This window comes from Mustela lutreola, chromosome 18 (genome assembly GCF_030435805.1).
Source record: "Mustela lutreola isolate mMusLut2 chromosome 18, mMusLut2.pri, whole genome shotgun sequence".
Classification (NCBI taxonomy): domain Eukaryota; kingdom Metazoa; phylum Chordata; class Mammalia; order Carnivora; family Mustelidae; genus Mustela; species Mustela lutreola.
In genome coordinates this window covers 14,658,761-14,677,878 of record NC_081307.1, presented here as the reverse complement: position 1 = coordinate 14,677,878, position 19,118 = coordinate 14,658,761, and the positions used below count along the sequence as shown (strand labels likewise).

The window sequence follows — 19,118 nt, the reverse complement described above, 5'->3', positions numbered from 1 at the left end:
GGTAAAATACTAATGTAGTTCATCTGTACTATATTTTTCCCCTTTAGCACGGATCTGAGTACTGGAGGTGTGGTAGGATTTGACATGGAATGGCCACCAGCGTACAGTAAAGGGAAACAGAGCAGAGTTGCACTGATTCAGTTATGTGTGTCAGAGAGCAAATGTTATTTGTTTCATATTTCTTCTATGTCAGGTTAGTATCTCTTTGTTTCATTTTTATATGGTTGATAGTTGTATTATGTCAACCTTATGCCTACAAAATTAAGCTTTTGAATTAGCTCGTGCTTTTCTCATCATTTATTGAGGTATTCATGTTCCACCTGATTCATTCATATCCCTGTTTTATTTATTTTTACAACATCTTCATCAGGTATTGTTATTATTCCTGGTTTAGATAGTAGAGAAGTGAAGTTTAGAGGGGCTCAATGATCAGGAATATACTGTTAATGTTAGCAGAGAAAGTAGTTAAACCAGTTGTTTTTCTTGTCATTTATCAGTGAGGACTTTGCTTTAGGTAAGAAAAGAAATGCTCAGGGTGGCAGCACCTGGGTGGCTCAGTTGGTTAAGCATCTGCCTTTGGCTTGAGTCATGTTCTCAGGGATCTGGGATTGAACCCCTACATCGGGCTCTCTGATCAGCAGGGAGTCTGCTTCTCCTTCTCCCTCTGTACTCTCTCAAATAAATAAATAAAATCTTAAAAAAAAAAAAGAATACTTTTTTAGGTGAATGTGTTTCTGAATTTAATCTTAACATAAACATAAATTTAAATATAAACATAGCATGTGTAAGAAGTAGAAAATAAATCAGTAATACTTGATAGAACCTATTGAAATAATAATAAAATGTTACAGTTTTTCCTCAGGGATTAAAGATGTTGCTTGAAAATGAAGCAATTAAAAAAGCAGGTGTAGGAATCAAAGGTGATCAGCGGAAGCTTCTATGTGACTTTGACATTGATTTGAAGAATTTTGTGGAGCTGACAGATGTTGCCAATGAAAAGGTAGACATAAGGCATGTACTTGTTGTGATGAGCCTTGGGTGTTGTGTGGAAGTGTTGAATTACCATGTCGGGACACCCGAAGCTAATATTACACTATTTGGAAAATTATTAAGGACTAACTCTGCCATATATTTTGGTGTAACATTTCTGGCTTTATTTGTGGCATGGGCATTTGCTGGTATTTAGAAATATCTGAAAATAGAAAGAAATAATTTTTTGCAGTATTGATTTTTCTTTACTTCCAGCTGAAATGTACAGAAATCTGGAGCCTGAATGGTTTGGTTAAACATCTCTTTGGCAAACAGCTTCTGAAAGACAGGTCTATCCGCTGTAGCAATTGGAATGACTTTCCTCTCACTGAGGATCAGAAGCTATATGCAGCCACTGATGCATATGTATGTATCAAAGATCTCTAAACTATGATGTGTTTTTTAAACTTATAATAAATTACTTTAGAAAAATTTTGTTGTAATTGTTGTACAAACTCAAATATTTTAAATTAGGTTGGCATTAAAAATGCTTAAGAAGACAGTGAAACTGATAATTCCCAATATTAATTGGCAAGTACCGATCAATGGATTATTCACTGCTAGTAGTTTTTATTGTCATGAAGCCAAAATAATGTCTAATTTCTATGTAATGTAATCTCTCTGAAAACATGGATAGCTAATAAACACAGGCTGAGCAAACACAAATGATATTGATGATGTATTTGACTTATAAGCAACTCAGAATAAAAATAATTATAGTTCCTATATTGAGACTGGCATTATTTCTTATATTTACATTTAAAATATGCTAAAAATTTAGGAAAATTACCTCCAAATTTAGCTTTCCACTGCTGTTAGTCACTTGTATTTTCATATTTACATATTCATACATACTGAAATTTGGGCTTAATGTATAGCATTATTTATTTCTCAGTTTTGTTTTTTGCTAGGAAATACATTTTATGTCCCTGTGGATTTCTTTTTCCTTAATTTATACTTTCAATTGTAAATGAATATATTGCTGTTTCCCTGTTCACATCTATTTTTAGGCCTGGAAACTCCTTTTTTTCAAAACAAAAAAATTCAATCTTGTCAGGAAATAGGGTGATAATTTTCCTTTGCATTCTGTTAAAAAAAATTATAGAACTTGTTGAGAACTTGTGCAAGTTCTGTAATATTTTTATTCATGAAAAATCAGTGTGATTTGGTTGTTCCTGTTAACAGTGCCTGAAAGGAGGGCTGTTCATTAAGCCGACATTCACAGCTGATTTAATGAGATACAGGGGAGTAGATACGTGTCGCCAAAACAGACTTCTCGTACTTGATTGTATTTTGTTGGAGTCCCACTTATAAGTTATTTGATTTGGATAACTCCTTAGAATATTGAATATTAAAAGATAAAAATGTAAAACTTTTAAGGCACAAGTAGCTTATTTTACCCACTCTCAAAATTGGTATGGTGATTTAATGAAGACATAGATCTTTGTGTAACATAATAAGTTGAATGCAGCCTTTTGGGTGCTTTGGGAGTCACTGTTGATTTTTCTAAAGATGGGACATAAAGCCTTATTTTGGTTACCTTTAGCAAACTCTTTTCACTTTTCTGCTTTTTTTTTTTTAATAGGCTGGTCTCATCATTTATCAAAAATTAGAGATTTTAGGTGATGCTGTGCAAAGGTTTGCTATAAATAAAAAAGGTATGTGGTGCTCTAAAAATACAAGATAAAATTTGAATTTACTCTCTTGTGAGGTTTATCTCCAAAAGTCAATATTCACGCATGTGCAAACTGTTTAGTATTACAACTCCTTGAGTGTCTGAACCATGTTGACATTGGGGTGTGAGATCTCTGTGGCCCAAGATTGGAGTTTCAGGCACGTTACTCGTGGCAGAGGAGGACTTACTACTGCTTTGTCACATAGCTTTTCATTAGGCTTCTTTGGTTGGGGCTTTGTGGGTTTGAAAACATTAGTGACACAACCAGTTATCTCCCAGTCTGGAGATTATTACATCCTTGCTATAAATATTTAAAATGTACAAGTTACTTTATAGTGTCCTGGTTTAAATTTCTCATTTTTTCTAGGGTAAGATAATTGCTGTTTTCCTCCAAAAAGTATGGCCACTTTGTTCCACTTCCATGCTTTTCTCATATGCCTCAATAGGTCAGTGATAGCTACACACTCTACACAGTAGAGTGAAAGAGCATGGGCTCTTCCTGTGACAGAAATCAAAGGGGAATCCCTGCCATGTGACTTGAGATTTACATGTTTCCCCGTGCTTGGAGTATAGATGATAGCCCCATATCTAGTGCATAGAATAGTGAGCACTAAGGAACAGACTATTTTGAGCACCTGTATTGATCTATATAGAGTTGTTATTCCTATTCTTATAGCTTGTTTTGGAGATTTTAAATAATTGTGTTTGTTAAGAGGTTAATTAAATTAGTGGTTTTGCTAAATAAGTTTAAAGATAAGGTGTGACCTCCTCATATAAAATTATGTTGTACCCTTTTTGATTACCATTAAGAAGGGATTCATGTCCTTTGTAATAGACCCTCCTTCTTTACCTAGTAAGGTAGAAGACTCCTTAGGCTTTCTTTCTTTCCCTGGAAAGTCACTTCTGTTGAGAGCTTACTGACTCTCTATAACCAAAGGTACTGTGGCTAGAAATTATCTTGCTTAAATTGAGTAGATGATATGTTTTTGAAGCTAATCTGGAGAACAATATAAAACTTACTGAAGTCATAACAGAAGTCAACTCAACAGAGGGATTCATGGTTTTCTGAATCTGTGGTTTGCCATATTACTTCTAGGGCTATACTTACAATTTTGTCTCTGATTAAAATGCTTCTAAGGAAATGCTTAAGGTATTTCTCACTAAAGGACCATATGTTTATAAGTCGCTACAAGAAGTCCTGGTATCTGTGTACCTGTCATTTCAGTACTGCATTGTTTGACACACACTTTTATTCTTTATTGCATTATATGTGTGAATATATTTTGACATCTGAAGTGAGGTACATTGACTAGGATCCTAAGTGAATTGTGACAAAGATTACCACTCTTCTTTTTTTTTTTTCCCCTCCCTCCCTTCCTCCCTTCCTGTTAGGAAGCCAGAGGTATCAGCCTCACTGTTGTTTAATTTCCCTGGTGTATTTATACATGATGTATTCAGATGTCCACTTTTAGTTATAAAATTGTGTTTTTTCTTCTTACTAAAGAATTAAAGTGGATTATAACATCAGGAAGTAAAAGGATATTCACACATTGTTTCTTCTTGTTAAAATATTAGCTTACTCCAGGATGGTAGCTAATAAACGCTGAACAATATAGTAGATAAAAATACATTTACTCATTTATTAAAAATTGTTGAGGACTTTATGATAGGGGATACAGTAATGAACAAGATACTCATGATCTGCTTCCCAAGAGGGAAATCTACAGGTTTGTAGGGGATATAGAGATGAACAAAGGAGGCATGGCTATAGGGAGATGAGTCTCATGATGTGGGAAAATAAGGCACTGTGGTTAGCACATAGGAGAACCATCTGATGCATATTTGGAAGTATTGCAGTATTTTCTGGAGGAAGTGATGTTTAAGGTGAGACCTGAAATAGGAACCAGAGTTAGGTAGTGGAAGAATAAAGGAAAAGTGTCATAGGCACAGGAACCAGCCGGCACAGAAAGAGATCATAGGATCGATAGGCAACTGCAAGTAGTTCAGCGTGGTGAACTGTTAAATATGATGGAGTGCAGGACAGAGACGCAGAACAAGGAGAGCAGATAGGCTATGTTTACATGAGTTTAATTTCCTCCTAAGAGGTATTAGGGGGTTTAAACACAGGAGTGACATGGATTATATTAAAAGAAAAAGAAAAAAGGACTAACTTGGGCTGTAGAGTAGAAAATGGATTGTAACAGGGCAAGGGTTACAGTGGGAAGGCTCGTTAGGAGGCCGTGAGAGCAATCCAAGGGAGAGGCGGTGGTTACCCGGCTTGGATGGTTGTATTGAGAATGGAGAGAAGGGGATAGATTCAAAATTCATTTAATAGAGCAGTAGAGTCAGCAGAATTTGGTGTGATGATGAGAGCCATGTGTCAAGGATCATTCCTGTGTTGCTACCACAAACAAGGGGTGAAAACCATTGACAAAAAGGAACAAGCTTTGGAGCTGAGGGGTCACTGTTGATTTTAGAGATGTTAAAGGAAGGAGGGCTGTCAGAAAGGTGGAGGGGGCCAGGTGGGACTCCGATATCCAGGTGGTAGCTCAGAGGACAGCTTTAGTTAGAGTAAAGAACTGGGACAAAGAATTTTGAGGAACTCTTAGTATTTTGTCTTTGCATGGTGGAAGGGATGACAAAGGAGTTGTCTACCACTGGCGTAGAAGGAAATTAGGAGATATGGTGTGCAGAAAGCCAAGTGAAGAGGCATGCTTTACGTGCGAGTTATCAACCTGTTTTAAGTCCTGCTGAGTTTGAGAAACTGAGGATTTAGAATTAATCATCAGTTTTGGCAATGTAACAATCATTTGTAACCTTTGACTCCAGCAGCTTTGGTGTACTAGGTGACAGAAGAGTGTTCTCTGGGGTAGAGTGGTTATTTGGGGCATGTGCTATTAAAACGGAAAAGGGTTGGGGCACCTGGGTGGCTCAGTCATTAAGCATCTGCCTTCAACTCAGGTCATGATCCCAGGATCCTGGGTTAGAGTCTGCATTGGGCTTTCTGTTTGGCATGCTTTGTGTTCCTTCTCTTGCTGTGTCTCTATCAAGTAAATAAAATCTTAAAAAAAAAAAAAAAGAAAAAAAGAAGGGTCACAGGCTTTGGGAACATGGAGGTGCTATAAGCAGAGCAAGAGTGGAGTAGTGGGGTGGTGTGAGTAGAAGTCATACTAACATGACTAGAGAAGTTACTAGATCCAAGGAATGTGAGGAAGCATGTATAAACAACTTCTTTTTTAGAAGATTTGTTTGTGAGGGGATATTCATTCATGCATATGACATATTTGTTGGATGTTTATTATGAATCAACACAGTTTCAGTTGTGGGGGAAAGTGCCCTTAACACAGGAGACCAAGCACCTTCACTTCATTTCACAGAATGCGCGAAGGAGCCACATGAATATCTGAGGGAAGAATGTAACAGGCATTCCTTATTTGAGGAACAGTGAGGAGAACTGAGCCGAAATGAGTAAGGGTCAGAGTGGGAAGAAATGAGGCTAGAAAAGGAGCTTGGGCCAGATGGACCATTTAGGGCCTTAGGGGTGACTATGGCTTCATATTTTATTAATCACAATAAATACAAAGTAGAGTGATGGGAAACCCTTAGAGAGTTTGGAGCAGGAAAATGACATGATTAAATTTTAATTTAAAAGGTTTTTTTTTTTTTTTTTTTTTTTGGGCTGCTATAAAAGAGCAAGTGTTTAGGCAGGGAAGTCTATTAGGCTACTCTAGTAGTCCAAGCAGGAGATGACAATTGTTTGGATTAGGCTGGTAGCAGTAGAGATGGTAAGAAGTGGTAGAATGTGTAAATGCTTTGAAGGTATAAATTGTGAAGGATTTGCCAATGAATTCTCCGTAGGGGAAAGATCCAGAGACTGAGAGGACAATAAACATATTTTGGTTGGATCAGCTGAGTTAATGGAAGGATCAGTTATGGTGGAAAGGTTATGGGAAAGGGGGATTGGGTGAGAAAAATCTAGATTTCAGTTTTGGATATGCTAAATTTTAGGTGCTTATTGATATTCAGGCAGATATCACAGTTGGAAATGTGATTCTGGAGTTCAGGGATAAGGTTGAGATTGGAGATGTAACTTTGGGAAACATCAAGATACAGATGGCAGTTAAAGCAGTGGAAGGAGATGAGATGAAAGAGGCAGTGACTAGAATAAAGAACAGAGGAGGTCCACATATTGATATCGAGGGCATACTGACATTTAGAGATCAGGGAGAGGAGGAAAGTGCAGTGGAGAAGGTCTAAGAAGAGGTGGTGGTGGAAGACAGAGTGTCAAGATGTGTTGTGTCCAGAAGCCACAGAAAGAACGTATTTTAAGGAGGAAGGAATTATCAGCTCTTTCAAATAGCTGAGAATCTGAAGGAGATGAGGAACTAGACCTGACAATTAGATTTGACAGCGTGGAGGTCACGGGATAATCTTTCCCAAAGCAGCCATGCTGTGCTGGTTGGGGTAAAGGCTTAGGGGAAATTGGGAGTAGAAAATTTGGGACCATATGTGTGGACAACTCTTTCATGGAATTTTGGTGTAAATAAGAGTAGTTCCGTGAGTACAGACTAATGAGCAGATTGCGGTGGGGGGGGAGATGAGATAGTTTCCTTTTTCTATTTTCTTAGTGTGATGAAGGGTGAAGTTGTTCCTTGAGTAAAAGGAGGAGAAAGCAGATGTTAGAGGCTTGGAGAGAAAGAAAGAGGTATGAAATATTCATCTTAATAGTAGAAAAGTGGGAAATACAGAATATTTAGCAGTCTACCGAGAGTTCCTTTGAGATCTGTGTCATGAATTTAAAGCGAGCTGAGTCATCTTGGCTGTGTTTTATCTTCAGTTATAGTCAGCTGTGTGAATATAGGCATCAAGTAGGTAAAAGAGCTGGGTTTAATTAGAGTAGGGGTTTTCCTAGATAAAAAGTATCATGGAGGGAGGAAGGAGCAAAAGAGGTCAAAGTCCTACAAGGGGATGATGATTGTAATATGGGCAAGAAAGGAAAAAAAGACTTGGTGGGGAGTGGGAGTGGGAAGAAAAAGGTGTATGGAAAAGGTGCTGCGATCAGTGGATTCGATTCTGAAAGTGTGAAGGCATAGTTGTGTTGGGGAGGGCATCCTGGAAGGCAAGCCAGCATGCTGGTGTTCCGAGGGCGGGTGGAATGCTTACCATTGAAGTTTGGAAGTAGTGACTTTATTGGCATTCATAAGGTCAAATGTCTAGGAATGGGTGGCTGAGGTCAGTCGAGGAAAAGATTATTGGAAATGGAAGGATCAAAGCACTGAAAAGGCCACAATTTTAGGTGGAATTATCACAGGAGTAGCAGTGAAGGGAAAGACTGTGTGAACCAGGCAGTGAAATCTTCAGTGAATGAAAGATGTGATTTTGAGGTCGAAGTATGCAGCAATCAGGAATAGCAGATGGGACTTGTCACATGCTTCAGCGGAGCTGGACTTTTGAGGACAAGAGAAAATGGTGATGAGCTCTAAGGAACTCTAAGCAGGAGAAGGGTTCGAGGAAGGCAGGCAGGCGTGGTGTTGATGGAGAAGGATGTGCCAGACAGAATGAAGTTGAGAGTTTGGAAGATGATCGCTGATTAGAAAGGTTTGCATTTTATTTTGGTCATGATTGATGAGAAGGGAAGTGAGGCTTGGCTGTTGGCTCAGGTTATGTTTACTGAACTATGTTTCGTAAGTAAGAGCCTGCAGAAATCTGTTCTGATTTTGAGATAGTGTAGATGGGTTCAGTTTCTCATTTCTGCCTTCCTCAGTCTAGATTCTAATCGCTGGTTGTAATGTGTATGAATGTAGATCATTTGGAATTTATTCTAAAATTCAAGTAGCAAAAATCTGAAAGGGAAGTAAAGTAACTGAGGTGACATGGAGGTAGAATAAAGAAATTCCTTTTGCTGGAATTTGCTTAAGGAAAGAAAATGAAAATGGAACCCTAACACTGTTTAAATAAATGACTAAATAAATCCCTCTGCTTTGTGGTTTGAAAATTAACATTGATTCTTTTTGTCCAGAGGAGGAAATGCTACCTAGTGATGTGAAGAAACAACTGACATCAATCTCTGGGAATATGATGGATCTGGCTAAGCATCTCCCTGACACTTGGAAAAAAGTGGAAGATCCGCAGAGGTTAAATATTACCTGTTTTTATCAATTCTGTTTGTTCTTACTTCACATTCCTATTTATAAAGAATTACTGTTTGTTAAGGTAGACTCAGAAATTTTTTATTTAAATTCCATCTAGTTAACGTATACTATAGTATTAGTTTCAGGGGTAGAATTTAGTGACTCATCAGTTGCATATAACACTCAGTGCTCATTACATCATGTTCCCTCCTTAATGACCATCACCAAACTACTCCATCCCCCCACTTAACATCCCCTCCAGCAATCTTCAGTTTGTTTGCTGTAGTTAAGAGTCTCTTATGGTTTGCTTCCCTCTCTGTTTTTGTCTTATTTTATTTTTCTTTCCTTCCCCTATGTTCATCTGTTTTGTTTCTTAAATTCCATAGGCGGTTAAAATCACCTGGTATTTGTCTTTCTTTGACTGAATTATTTTGCTTAGCATAATACCTTCTAGTTCCATCCAGGTCGTTGCAAGTGGCAAGATTTCATTCATTTTTTTTTAAAGATTTTTAAAACTTTTTATTTGAGAGAGAGGGAATAAACAGGGGGAACGACAGGCAGAGGGAGAGGGAGAAGTAGTTTTCCTGCAGAACAGGGAGCCCAACTTAGAACTTGATCCCAGGACACTAGGATCAGGACCTGAGATGCAGACAGACCCCCTACTCCACTGAGCCACCCAGGTGCTCCTAAAGATTTCATTCTTTTTGATGGCTGAGTAATATTCCTGTGTGTGTGTATACACACCACATATTTATCCATTCATACATATATATGTGGATATATACCTCATCGTGTGTGTGTGTGTGTGTGTGTGTGTACCACATCTTTATCCATTCATAATATATGTATGTGGATATGTACCACATCTTGTGTGTGTGTGTGTGTGTGTGTGTGTGTACCACATCCTTATCCATTCATAGATATATGTGTGGATATATACCACATCTTTATCTACTCATAAATCAGTGGACATCTGGGCTCTTTCCATATTTTGGTTATTGTGGACATTGCTGCTATAAACATTGGGGTGCAGATGCTCCTTTGAATCATTATGTTTGTATCCTTTGGATAAATACCTAGTAGTGCAACTGCTTGGTCATAGGGTACTTCTATTTTTAACTTTTTGACGAATCTCCATATTGTTTTCAGAGTGGTTGCACCAGTTTGCATTTCTGCTAGTAGTGTAAGAGGGTTCCCCTTTTTCCACAACCTTGCCAACATCTGTCATCTCCTGAGTTGTTTGTTTTAGCCATTCTGTCAGGTGTGAAATGCTATCTCAGTGTGGTTGTGATTTGTATTTCCCTGATGCCAAGTGCTGTTGAGCAAATTCCAAGTGTCTCTTGGCCATTTGTATGTCTTCTTTGGAGAAATGTCTGTTCATGTCTTCTGCCCATTTCTTGCCTGGATTTTTTTTTTTTTTTTGGTGGGGGATGTTGGGACTGCTAAATTCTTTATATATTTTGGATATTAGCCCTTTGTCTGATAAGTCAATATCTTCTCCCATTCCATAGATTGCCTTTTAGTTTTGACTGTTTCCTTTGCTGCACAAAAGCTTTTATCCTGATGAAGTCCTAATAGTTCATATTTGCTTTTGTTTCCCTTACATTTGGAGACCTGTCTAAGCAAGAAGTTTCTGTGGCCAAGGTTGAAGAGGTTGTTGCCTGAATTCTTTTTTAGGATTTCTATGTCCTATGTCAAATGATGGATTCCTATGTCACATTTAGGTTTTTCATCCATTTTGAGTTTATTTTTGTATGTGGTATAAGAAAGTGGTCCAGTTTTATTCTTCTGCAATTTTCCCAACACCGTTTGTTGAAGAGACTGTCTTTTTTCCATTGAATGTTCTTTCCTGTTTTGTCGAAGATTAGTTGACCATATAGTTTTGGGTCCATATCTGGGCTCTCTGTTCTGTTCTGTTGATCTACATGTCTGTATTTGTGCCAGTGTCATACTGTCTTAATGATTACAGCTTTGTAATAGAGCATAAAGTCCAGAATTGTGATGTCTCCAGCCTTGGTTTTCTTTTCCATCATTACTCTGGCTGTTTAGGGTCTTTTCTGGTTCCATACAAATTTTAGAATTGTTTGTTCCAGCTCTGAAAAATGTTGATGGTCTTTTGATAAGGATTGCATTTAATGTGTAGATTGTTTTGGGTGGTGTAGACATTTAACAATATTTGTTCTTTAAATCCATGAGCTGGAACATTTTTCCATTTCTTTTTGTCTTCCTCAGTTTCTTTTGCAAGCATTGTATAGTTTTCAGAGTACAGATCTTTTAGCTCTTTGGTTAGGTTTGTTTCTAGGTATCCTATGGTTTTTGGTGCAATTGTAAGTGGGATTGATTCCTTGCTTTCTCTTTCTTCTGCCTCGTTGTTAGTGTATAGAAATGCAACTGAGTTCTATGGATTGATTTTATATCCTGTGACTTTGCTGAATTCCTCTATCAGTTCTAGCAGTTTTTGGGTGGAGTCTTTAGAGTTTTCTACATAGGGTATCATTTTGTCTGCAGGGAGTGAAAGTTTGACTTCTTCTTTGTTGATTTGAATCCCTTTTATTTCTTTTTATTGTCTGATTGCTGAGGCTGGGACTTGCAGTACTATGTTAAATAATAGTAGTGAGAGTAGACATCCCTGTCATGTGCCTGACCTTATTGGAAAAGCTCTGTTTTCCCCCATTGTGGATGATATATGCTGTGGGTTTTCTGTATATGACTTTCATGATATTGAGGTATGTTTCCTCTATCCCTATATGGAGGAGGTTTTTAAATCAAGAAAGGATGTTGTATTTTGTCAAATGCTTTTTCTGCATCTATTGAGAGAATCATATAGTTCTTCTTTCTTTCATCAATGTGGTATATCACATCAATTGATTTGCACATATTCAACCACCCCTGCAGCCAAGGAGTAAATCCTGTTAATGTACTGTGGGACCTATTGGCTAATATCTTGGTGAGAATTTTTGCATCTGTGTTCATCATGGATATTGGCTGCAAATCTCCTTTCTAGTGGGGTCTTTGTCTGGTTTTGGGATCATGGTAGTGCTGGCCTTACGAAATGAGTTTGAAAGTTTTTGTCCATTTCTCTTTTTTTTGAAACAGTTTCAGAAAAATAGGTATTAAATCTTCTATAAATGTTTGGTAGATCTCCTTTCGGAAGACATTTGGCCCTGGACTTTTTGTTCAGAGATTTTTGATTACTGATTCAATTTTCTTTCTGGTTATAGGTTTATTCAGGTTTTCTATTTCTTCTGTGTCAGTCTTAGTAGTTTATAAGTTTCTAGGAATTTATCCATATCTTCCAGATTGTCTAATTTGTTGGCGTATAATTGCTCATAATATTCTCTTATAATTGTTTGTATTTCTTCGGTGTTGGTTGTGAGCTCTCCTCCTTCATTCATAATTTTAATTTGGGTCCTTTCTCTTTTATATTTGATAAGGCTGGCTAGGGGTTTATCAGTCTTATTGATTCTTTTAAAGAACCAGCTCCTAGTTTTGTTCATGTGGTCTACTATGTTTTTGATTTCTCTATCATTGATTTCTGCTTTGATCTTTATTCTTTCTGTTTTCCTGCTGGATTTAGGCTTTAGGTGTAAGGTTAGGTTGTGTATTTGAGACTTTGTTTCTTGAAAAAGGTGTATATTGCTATATTTTTCCCTCTTAGGGCTGCCTTTGCTGCATCCTAAAGGTTTTGAACTGTTTTCATTTTCATTTGCTTCCATGTATTTTTAAAATTCTTTAATTTGCTGTTTGACCCATTCATTCTTTAGTAGGATGTTCTTTAACCTCCATGTATTTGTGGTCCTTCCAAATTTCTTTTTGTAGCTGACTTCAAGTTTCATAGCTTGTGGTCTAAAAATATGCATGATATGATCTCAGTGTTTTTGTACTGGTTGAGATCTGATTTGTGACCCAGGATGTGATCTCTTCTGGAGAATGTTCATGTACACTGGAAAAGAATGTGTGTTCTGGTGCTTTAGGATGAAATGCACTATATATATCTGTTAAGTCCATCTCGCCCAGTGTGTCATTCAAAGCTCTTGTTTCCTTGTTTATCTTTTACTTTGATGATTTGTCCTTTGCTGTGAGCAGATTATTAATGTTCCCTACAATTATTGTATAATTATCAGTGAGTTTTTGAAATTTTGTTAGGTTTATATAATTGGATGCTCCCAAGTTAGGGGCATAAATATTTACAATTATTAGATCTTCTTGTTGAATGGACCCCTTTATTATGATGTAGTGCCCTTCTTCATCTCTTATTACAGTCTTTAGTTCAAAATCTAGTTTTTGTGGGACGCCTGGGTGGTTCAGTTGGTTAAGCAGCTAGCTTCGGCTCAGGTCATGATCCCAGGGTCCTGGGATTGAGTCCCACATTGGGCTCCTTGCTTGGCAGGGAGCCTGCTTCTCCCTCTGCCTCTGCCTGCCTCTCTGTCTGCCTGTGCTCGCTCGCTCTCTCTCCCTCTATCTCTGACAAATAAATAAAATCTTTAAAAAAAAAAATCCAGTTTTTGTGATATAAAAATGGCCTTCCGGCTTTCTTTTGATTTCCATTAGCATGATAAATGGTTCTCCACCTCCTTACTTCCTTTTTTTTCCGTACCCCTTCATTTTCAATCTAGTGGTGTTTTGGGATCTAAAATGAGTTTCTTATAGGCAGCATATTGATGGAACTTATTTTTTTTATCCATTCTGATACCCCATATCTTTTGATAGGAGCATTTAGTGCATTTACATTCAGAATAATTATCAAAAGATATAAATTTATTTAGTTAATTAATTTTTTAAAAGAAGATTTTATTTATTTATTTGATTGAGACATAGAACACAAGTAGGCAGAGTGGAAGGCAGAGGGAGAGGGAGAAGCAGACTCTCCACTGAGCAGGGAGCCTGATGTGGGGCTCTATCCCAGGACTCTGGGATAATGACCTGAACCGATGGCAGCCACTCAGGTGCCTCAAAAGATATAAATTTAGTGCCATTGTATTACCTGTAAAGTTATCGTTCCTATATATTGTCTCTGTACCTTTTGGTCTTTGTTACTTTTTGGCTCTCTCTCTGCTCAAAGGATCCCCTTTAATTTTTCTTGCAGGACTGGTTTAGTGTTCACAAATTCCTTTAGTTTTTGTTTGTCCTGGAAACTCTTTGTCTCTCCTATTCTGAATGACAGCCTTGCTGGATGAAGTATTCTTGGCTGCATATTCTTCCCATTTAGCACATAGAATATGTTATGCCAGTCCTTTCTGGCCTGCAAGGTCTGTGTGGACAAGTCTGCTGTCAGCCTCATGTGCGTTGACAGATAGAAATTTGCTTCAACACATGCCCACAGCCTGATCTATAAATTTGAGAAATATTTTTCCAGTGTGTTAAATTGCCCATCAAGAAGTTTAAGGCTTTTCTATCTGCTTTGTAGGATGTTTCATGAAACAAGGCAAAATAAAATTCAGATGTCCACAGAAAGGAAAGTACTTTAGATTCAAAATTGTCTTTTTCTTCTGTTTACAGGCATCTCTCATTTAATTATATTCATAGTTTGGTCACCTAAAATATATACATACAAATAATTTTTATATTGAATAGCTTCTTTTTTCATGTTTTTATCTGATTATTAAATAGGAATTTTATATAATCACTAGGCTGTTAGAACAAGAGGAATTCAGATTTTAAATGCCATTTTATGTCTGAAACCCTACATAATTTGAGATATTTGGATTAATAGACATTAGATTATCAGTGCCTTGTAGCTAACTCTGGAACCAGGACTTTCCCTAGCCCTAATTGCTGAATGACTTCTTCCAATACCAGGAATGCTCTTGAACAGTGAATGATTACAATGTAGTTATATATTGAGGCAAAAATACTTTGTAGAATGTTAAATGGTTAGTTGAAATAGAATTCTGATTCTGACAAAATGCAGTATTGGTGTATTTTTTTAGATGAGATTTGTGATAAATTTTGCTTCTGATATTTCAAAATATGATACAGAGATTTAGCTCTTTTTCAAAGTCCCTTTTCTTCCTAGCTATTTGTTTTAGTAGTTTTAATGTAACTGAGAATTTCTGAAAGACATAACTGTCAAATGGGGATGGGTAACAATTAAGCCATTTTGTATTCAATTTCACATTTTTCCTCTATGAAAGAAAAATAATTACTGTTTACGTGATGTTTACATGTATTTCAGAATTTGTTCTAGCAGTTAAACTATCTATTGAATGTAAATTATATCTCCTTTAATGCTTTGCTTTGTAATAACAAAGCTAAGATAGGTTTTCTTAAAACTTGAGAATGGGAAATACTTGATTCATTTTAGTAAAGAAAGATCTTGTCAAGTTTGTGTCAATTAAGAACTAGTTAAATTTCTTATTTCAGGTTCTTTGTAAGAAGTCTACAGTAATGCCTAACTTACACCTCAGAACCAGAGAGGAACAAAAAGACCTCTGCATGCTAAAATACATGTCATAATCATGAATTCAAACTCATATTTAACTGTATTTCCAGTGGAGTACATGAGGGCACATTCAGAGCTTATTTTCTTCTCATTTATAGATACAGTTCGACAAGCTTAGCTATCCAGTTAAAATGAAAACAAGGTATTGATAAGAAATGTTATGCACATGACCATAGCTGGCAGTTACAGCTGGCAGTCTGTGAAGGAGTAGACAAAAGTAGAAAAATTACAATTGAGAACTTTAAAATAGAGTAGTTTGAGTTTTGTTACAGAAGGGAACAGCTTTATGCTTCAGTGGCCCTGGAAGCTATTGGATTGTACAATACTACTTACTCACTGATTTAAATTCATTACACATCTGTTGTATTGCTGTCATGTACTTAACATTCTGTTGCGTGTTGAGGCTTTCTGTAGGCTACTAATATGCATAATAACAATCCTAGGAAAGAAGGAAATGTATATTATGTCTTACTGAAGACATCGTTTGATATTTGTTGGAGTAAATAGTTATCTTATATGGGACATGCCATTCTCTGATGTTAGCACAGAATAAAGAAGCCCTTACAGTCTTTATCAATCTGTATGTCACTGTCTCTATGTTTATGTATTACAACATTCCCATGCATTTAACGATTAAATAGTGTCACATATCTGTTCCTACTAAAGTATTTATGTAAGTTCTTATATTTGAATAACTGTGTATAATACTGACTATTCTTTATAAGATTTGAAAATTTTAGAATGTGAGAATTAGTGAGTTTTTAGATTTTGAATTTAATTTTGATTTTGTTTTTATTTATATTGATGTAGACTTGGCACTTTAAGCTTGAGCCCAACTTTGGTGCTATTTTTAGCATGGAAGAAAATCATGAAACAACTCAACATTTTTGATAGTTTTGTTACATAAATGACCAGATTTTTATTTGAATCGTCAATATAAAACTTTAAAAGTCATATTGGATTTTATTAAGTATTCTTTTCAATACAGAAGAATTAGAAAAGCTAATCAAAAGTGTTAATTAAATAGGAAAAATGTCTCTTTTCTTTTATTCTCTCCTCTCCGTCAAACTTATACTTTTAGAAAGTTATTAAAAATTGCTTTAATAAACCCTATAACTAGCAGATAGTATGCCTTATTTTACACTCTAGCAGTGGTTTTCCTTTGCAGTTAACCAGGTTTGTTATAAATAGCTGTTGTGTTTTTCTTTTTTTTTTTGTCAGAGAGAGTGAGCACAGGCAGACAGAGTGGCAGGCAGAGGCAGAGGGAGAAGCAGGCTTCCTGCTGAGCAAGGAGCCCGATGTGGGACTCGATCCCAGGATGCCGGGATCATGACCTGAGCTGAAGGCAACCGCTTAACCAACTGAGCCAACCAGGCATCCCTAAATAGCTGTTTAAAGTCACTTAGTTAGGGGTGCCTGGGTAGCTCAGTTAGATAAGCATCTGCTTTTGGCTCAGGTCATGATTTCAGGGTCCTGGGATCCAGCCCTGCATCAGGCTCCCTGCTCAGCAGGGAGTCTGCTTCCCCCTCTTCCTTTGCCCTTCCCCCTGCTCCTGCTTGTCTCTCTTGCTCATGCTCTCTTTCTCAATTAAATAAATAAATAAATAAATAAATCTTAAAAAAAAAAAAAGTCACTTAGTTAAAATGTTATATTAGCAATTATAACTAAGGAGTTAAGAAATTCGTATTTATTGATGTACAACTTTTCCATATTTTCTTACCTTTTACAGTTTTGCACTGATGGGAAGTTTTTTGTTCAATTTATTTTCTGTTCCAAAGAATATATGTCGGGTTTTGTGATTATTGAACATGCACAACAGCATCATTTTCGAATTATAACATAAAAACCCTTATATTTTACAGTTGGAACAAGTAATTGATTGGCAAATTGAGTAATTTAGTTAAAACGTGGGATCATAAAAATTTTCTTCTAACTTAATATATTAGTGTTTATTTGTGTCCCAATGTTTTGATATTCATCATGGTTTCTTCATTAAATATAGGACTACTCTTTGGAATTCTGCAGAGTGGTTCTTGTTTAAAGCACACTCATTATGTATCATCAGCAATTTCTAGTTTTAGTTTCTTTAAAATGGAGTGGAAACAAGACACTTGAAAGAATCTGATGGCATAGTCTTAGGAGTGTTTAAGATTTTTTCTCCTCTTATAGTTGTTTTGACAATAGTTCATCAGACAGAACTTTTTTAAAAAAAGGTAATTGCTGGGGCGCCTGGGTGGCTCAGTGGGTTAAGCCTCTGCCTTTGGCTCGGGTCATGATCTTAGGGTCCTGGGATCAAGCCCCACAACTGGCTCTCTGCTCAGCAGGGAGCCTGCTTTCCCCTCTCTCTCTGCCTGCCTCTCTGCCTACTTGTGATCTCTCTCTCTCTGTCAAATAAATAAATTAAATAAAATAAAATTTAAAAAAGGAAATTGCTGTGTCTTTTAACATGTTCAGTGTAAATTTTTTTTTTGTGGTCATGTGTCATTGATTTGACATATTTAATTAAATCAATTACCATAAAAAGTATATCTGGTATAAAGAATTAGTTTGGGACTAAACACTACTGACAATTAGGAAGCATACAAGTCAACATGCTTATAAGCATAGATGCTTAGTAAGTATATAAGTTGAATGCAGAAGTACCTTGCTGTACTAGGGAGTAGCCAACAGCTGTAAGCATATTTGGTTATTAGGGAATGAAGAATAACTGTAATCCAGTGTGTCCTTTAAATGAAGGTCAATTTAGAAAGCTTGTACTTACAAAAAAGCATTACAACTGTGCTGGTAGTTATTGAAGTTAAAGTTGAATTTACCCTCTCTTAATTTTTTTAGGATTTCTGTATTATTACGTGATATTTCAGAAAATCTGTATTCATTGAGGAAGATGATACTTGGTTCTGCCGAGACTGTTCAGTTATTACCATTGGAAGATCCAGCTGCTGACAGAGTACAACAGAAACAAATTAGAAAACAGAAAATTTTTACTGAAGTTGAAGATGATCTATGGGACACAACACTTGATAACTTAATTATACATGATGAAGGAAATGTACTTCGAAATGAAGTGAAACAAGAAGAAGATGGGCTTGAAGCTGGATTAGAAGAAGGCAATAAGTTGAAAGAGAACAAAGAAAGAATTTGTTTGATGTCGTTAGATATTACAGAACGTGACCTCCAAATTTTGGAACAGCAGGCTCAGGAAAAATTTCATAATGAGACTTGCAAATCTCCTGAGGTACTAAAAAAATAGAAAACAATTTTTATTCATTAGTAGGGGTTGGCTGATTTTTTTCTGTGAAAGGGCAGATAGTAAACATTTAGACTATGCAGATCAATTACATGTTTTCTGGTATTACTATTCAATTCTGTCTAAAAATTTAGTGTGAAAGCAACTATAGACAAGTGCAAATAAATGAGCTTGTTTGTATTTTGATGAAACTTTATTTATTTATTTTAAAGACTTTATTTATTTATTTGACAGACAGAGATCACATGTAGGCAGAGAGGCAGGCAGAGAGAGAGAGAGAGAGAGAGGAGGAAGCAGTCTCCCCGCTGAGCAGAGAGCCTGATGCCGGGCCCGATCCCAGGACCCTGAGATCATGACTGGCAGAGGCTTTAACCCACTGAGCCACCCAGGTGCACCTTGATGAAACTTTATTAACAAAAACAAAAAGTGGGCTGAATTTGGCTTGTGAGTTATAGTTTGCTGTTTTTGACTTAGTATAATAAGCACAACTTAATGGTCTTATAATGGAAGGATTTAAAACGCCAGTACACATTTGTTGTATTTTAGTATTTCTCCTTATTTTTATGTAATAGATATAGATAAAAATAAATAATA

General features: G+C 36.5%; 1 protein-coding gene across 8 annotated transcripts in view; it reads left to right on the top strand.

The window, feature by feature from the left end:
• Positions 1 to 19,118, top strand: part of WRN (WRN RecQ like helicase) — a 144,628-nt gene that overhangs the window by 35,508 nt on the left and 90,002 nt on the right. For all 8 annotated transcript variants that reach the window (XM_059156399.1, XM_059156397.1, XM_059156393.1 and 5 more), the window contains 6 exons: positions 48 to 193; positions 852 to 1,000; positions 1,246 to 1,395; positions 2,615 to 2,687; positions 8,724 to 8,838; positions 18,110 to 18,512. In XM_059156399.1, the coding sequence (XP_059012382.1) occupies positions 48 to 193; positions 852 to 1,000; positions 1,246 to 1,395; positions 2,615 to 2,687; positions 8,724 to 8,838; positions 18,110 to 18,512 (1,036 nt within the window). The remainder of the gene's footprint in view (positions 1 to 47; positions 194 to 851; positions 1,001 to 1,245; positions 1,396 to 2,614; positions 2,688 to 8,723; positions 8,839 to 18,109; positions 18,513 to 19,118) is intronic.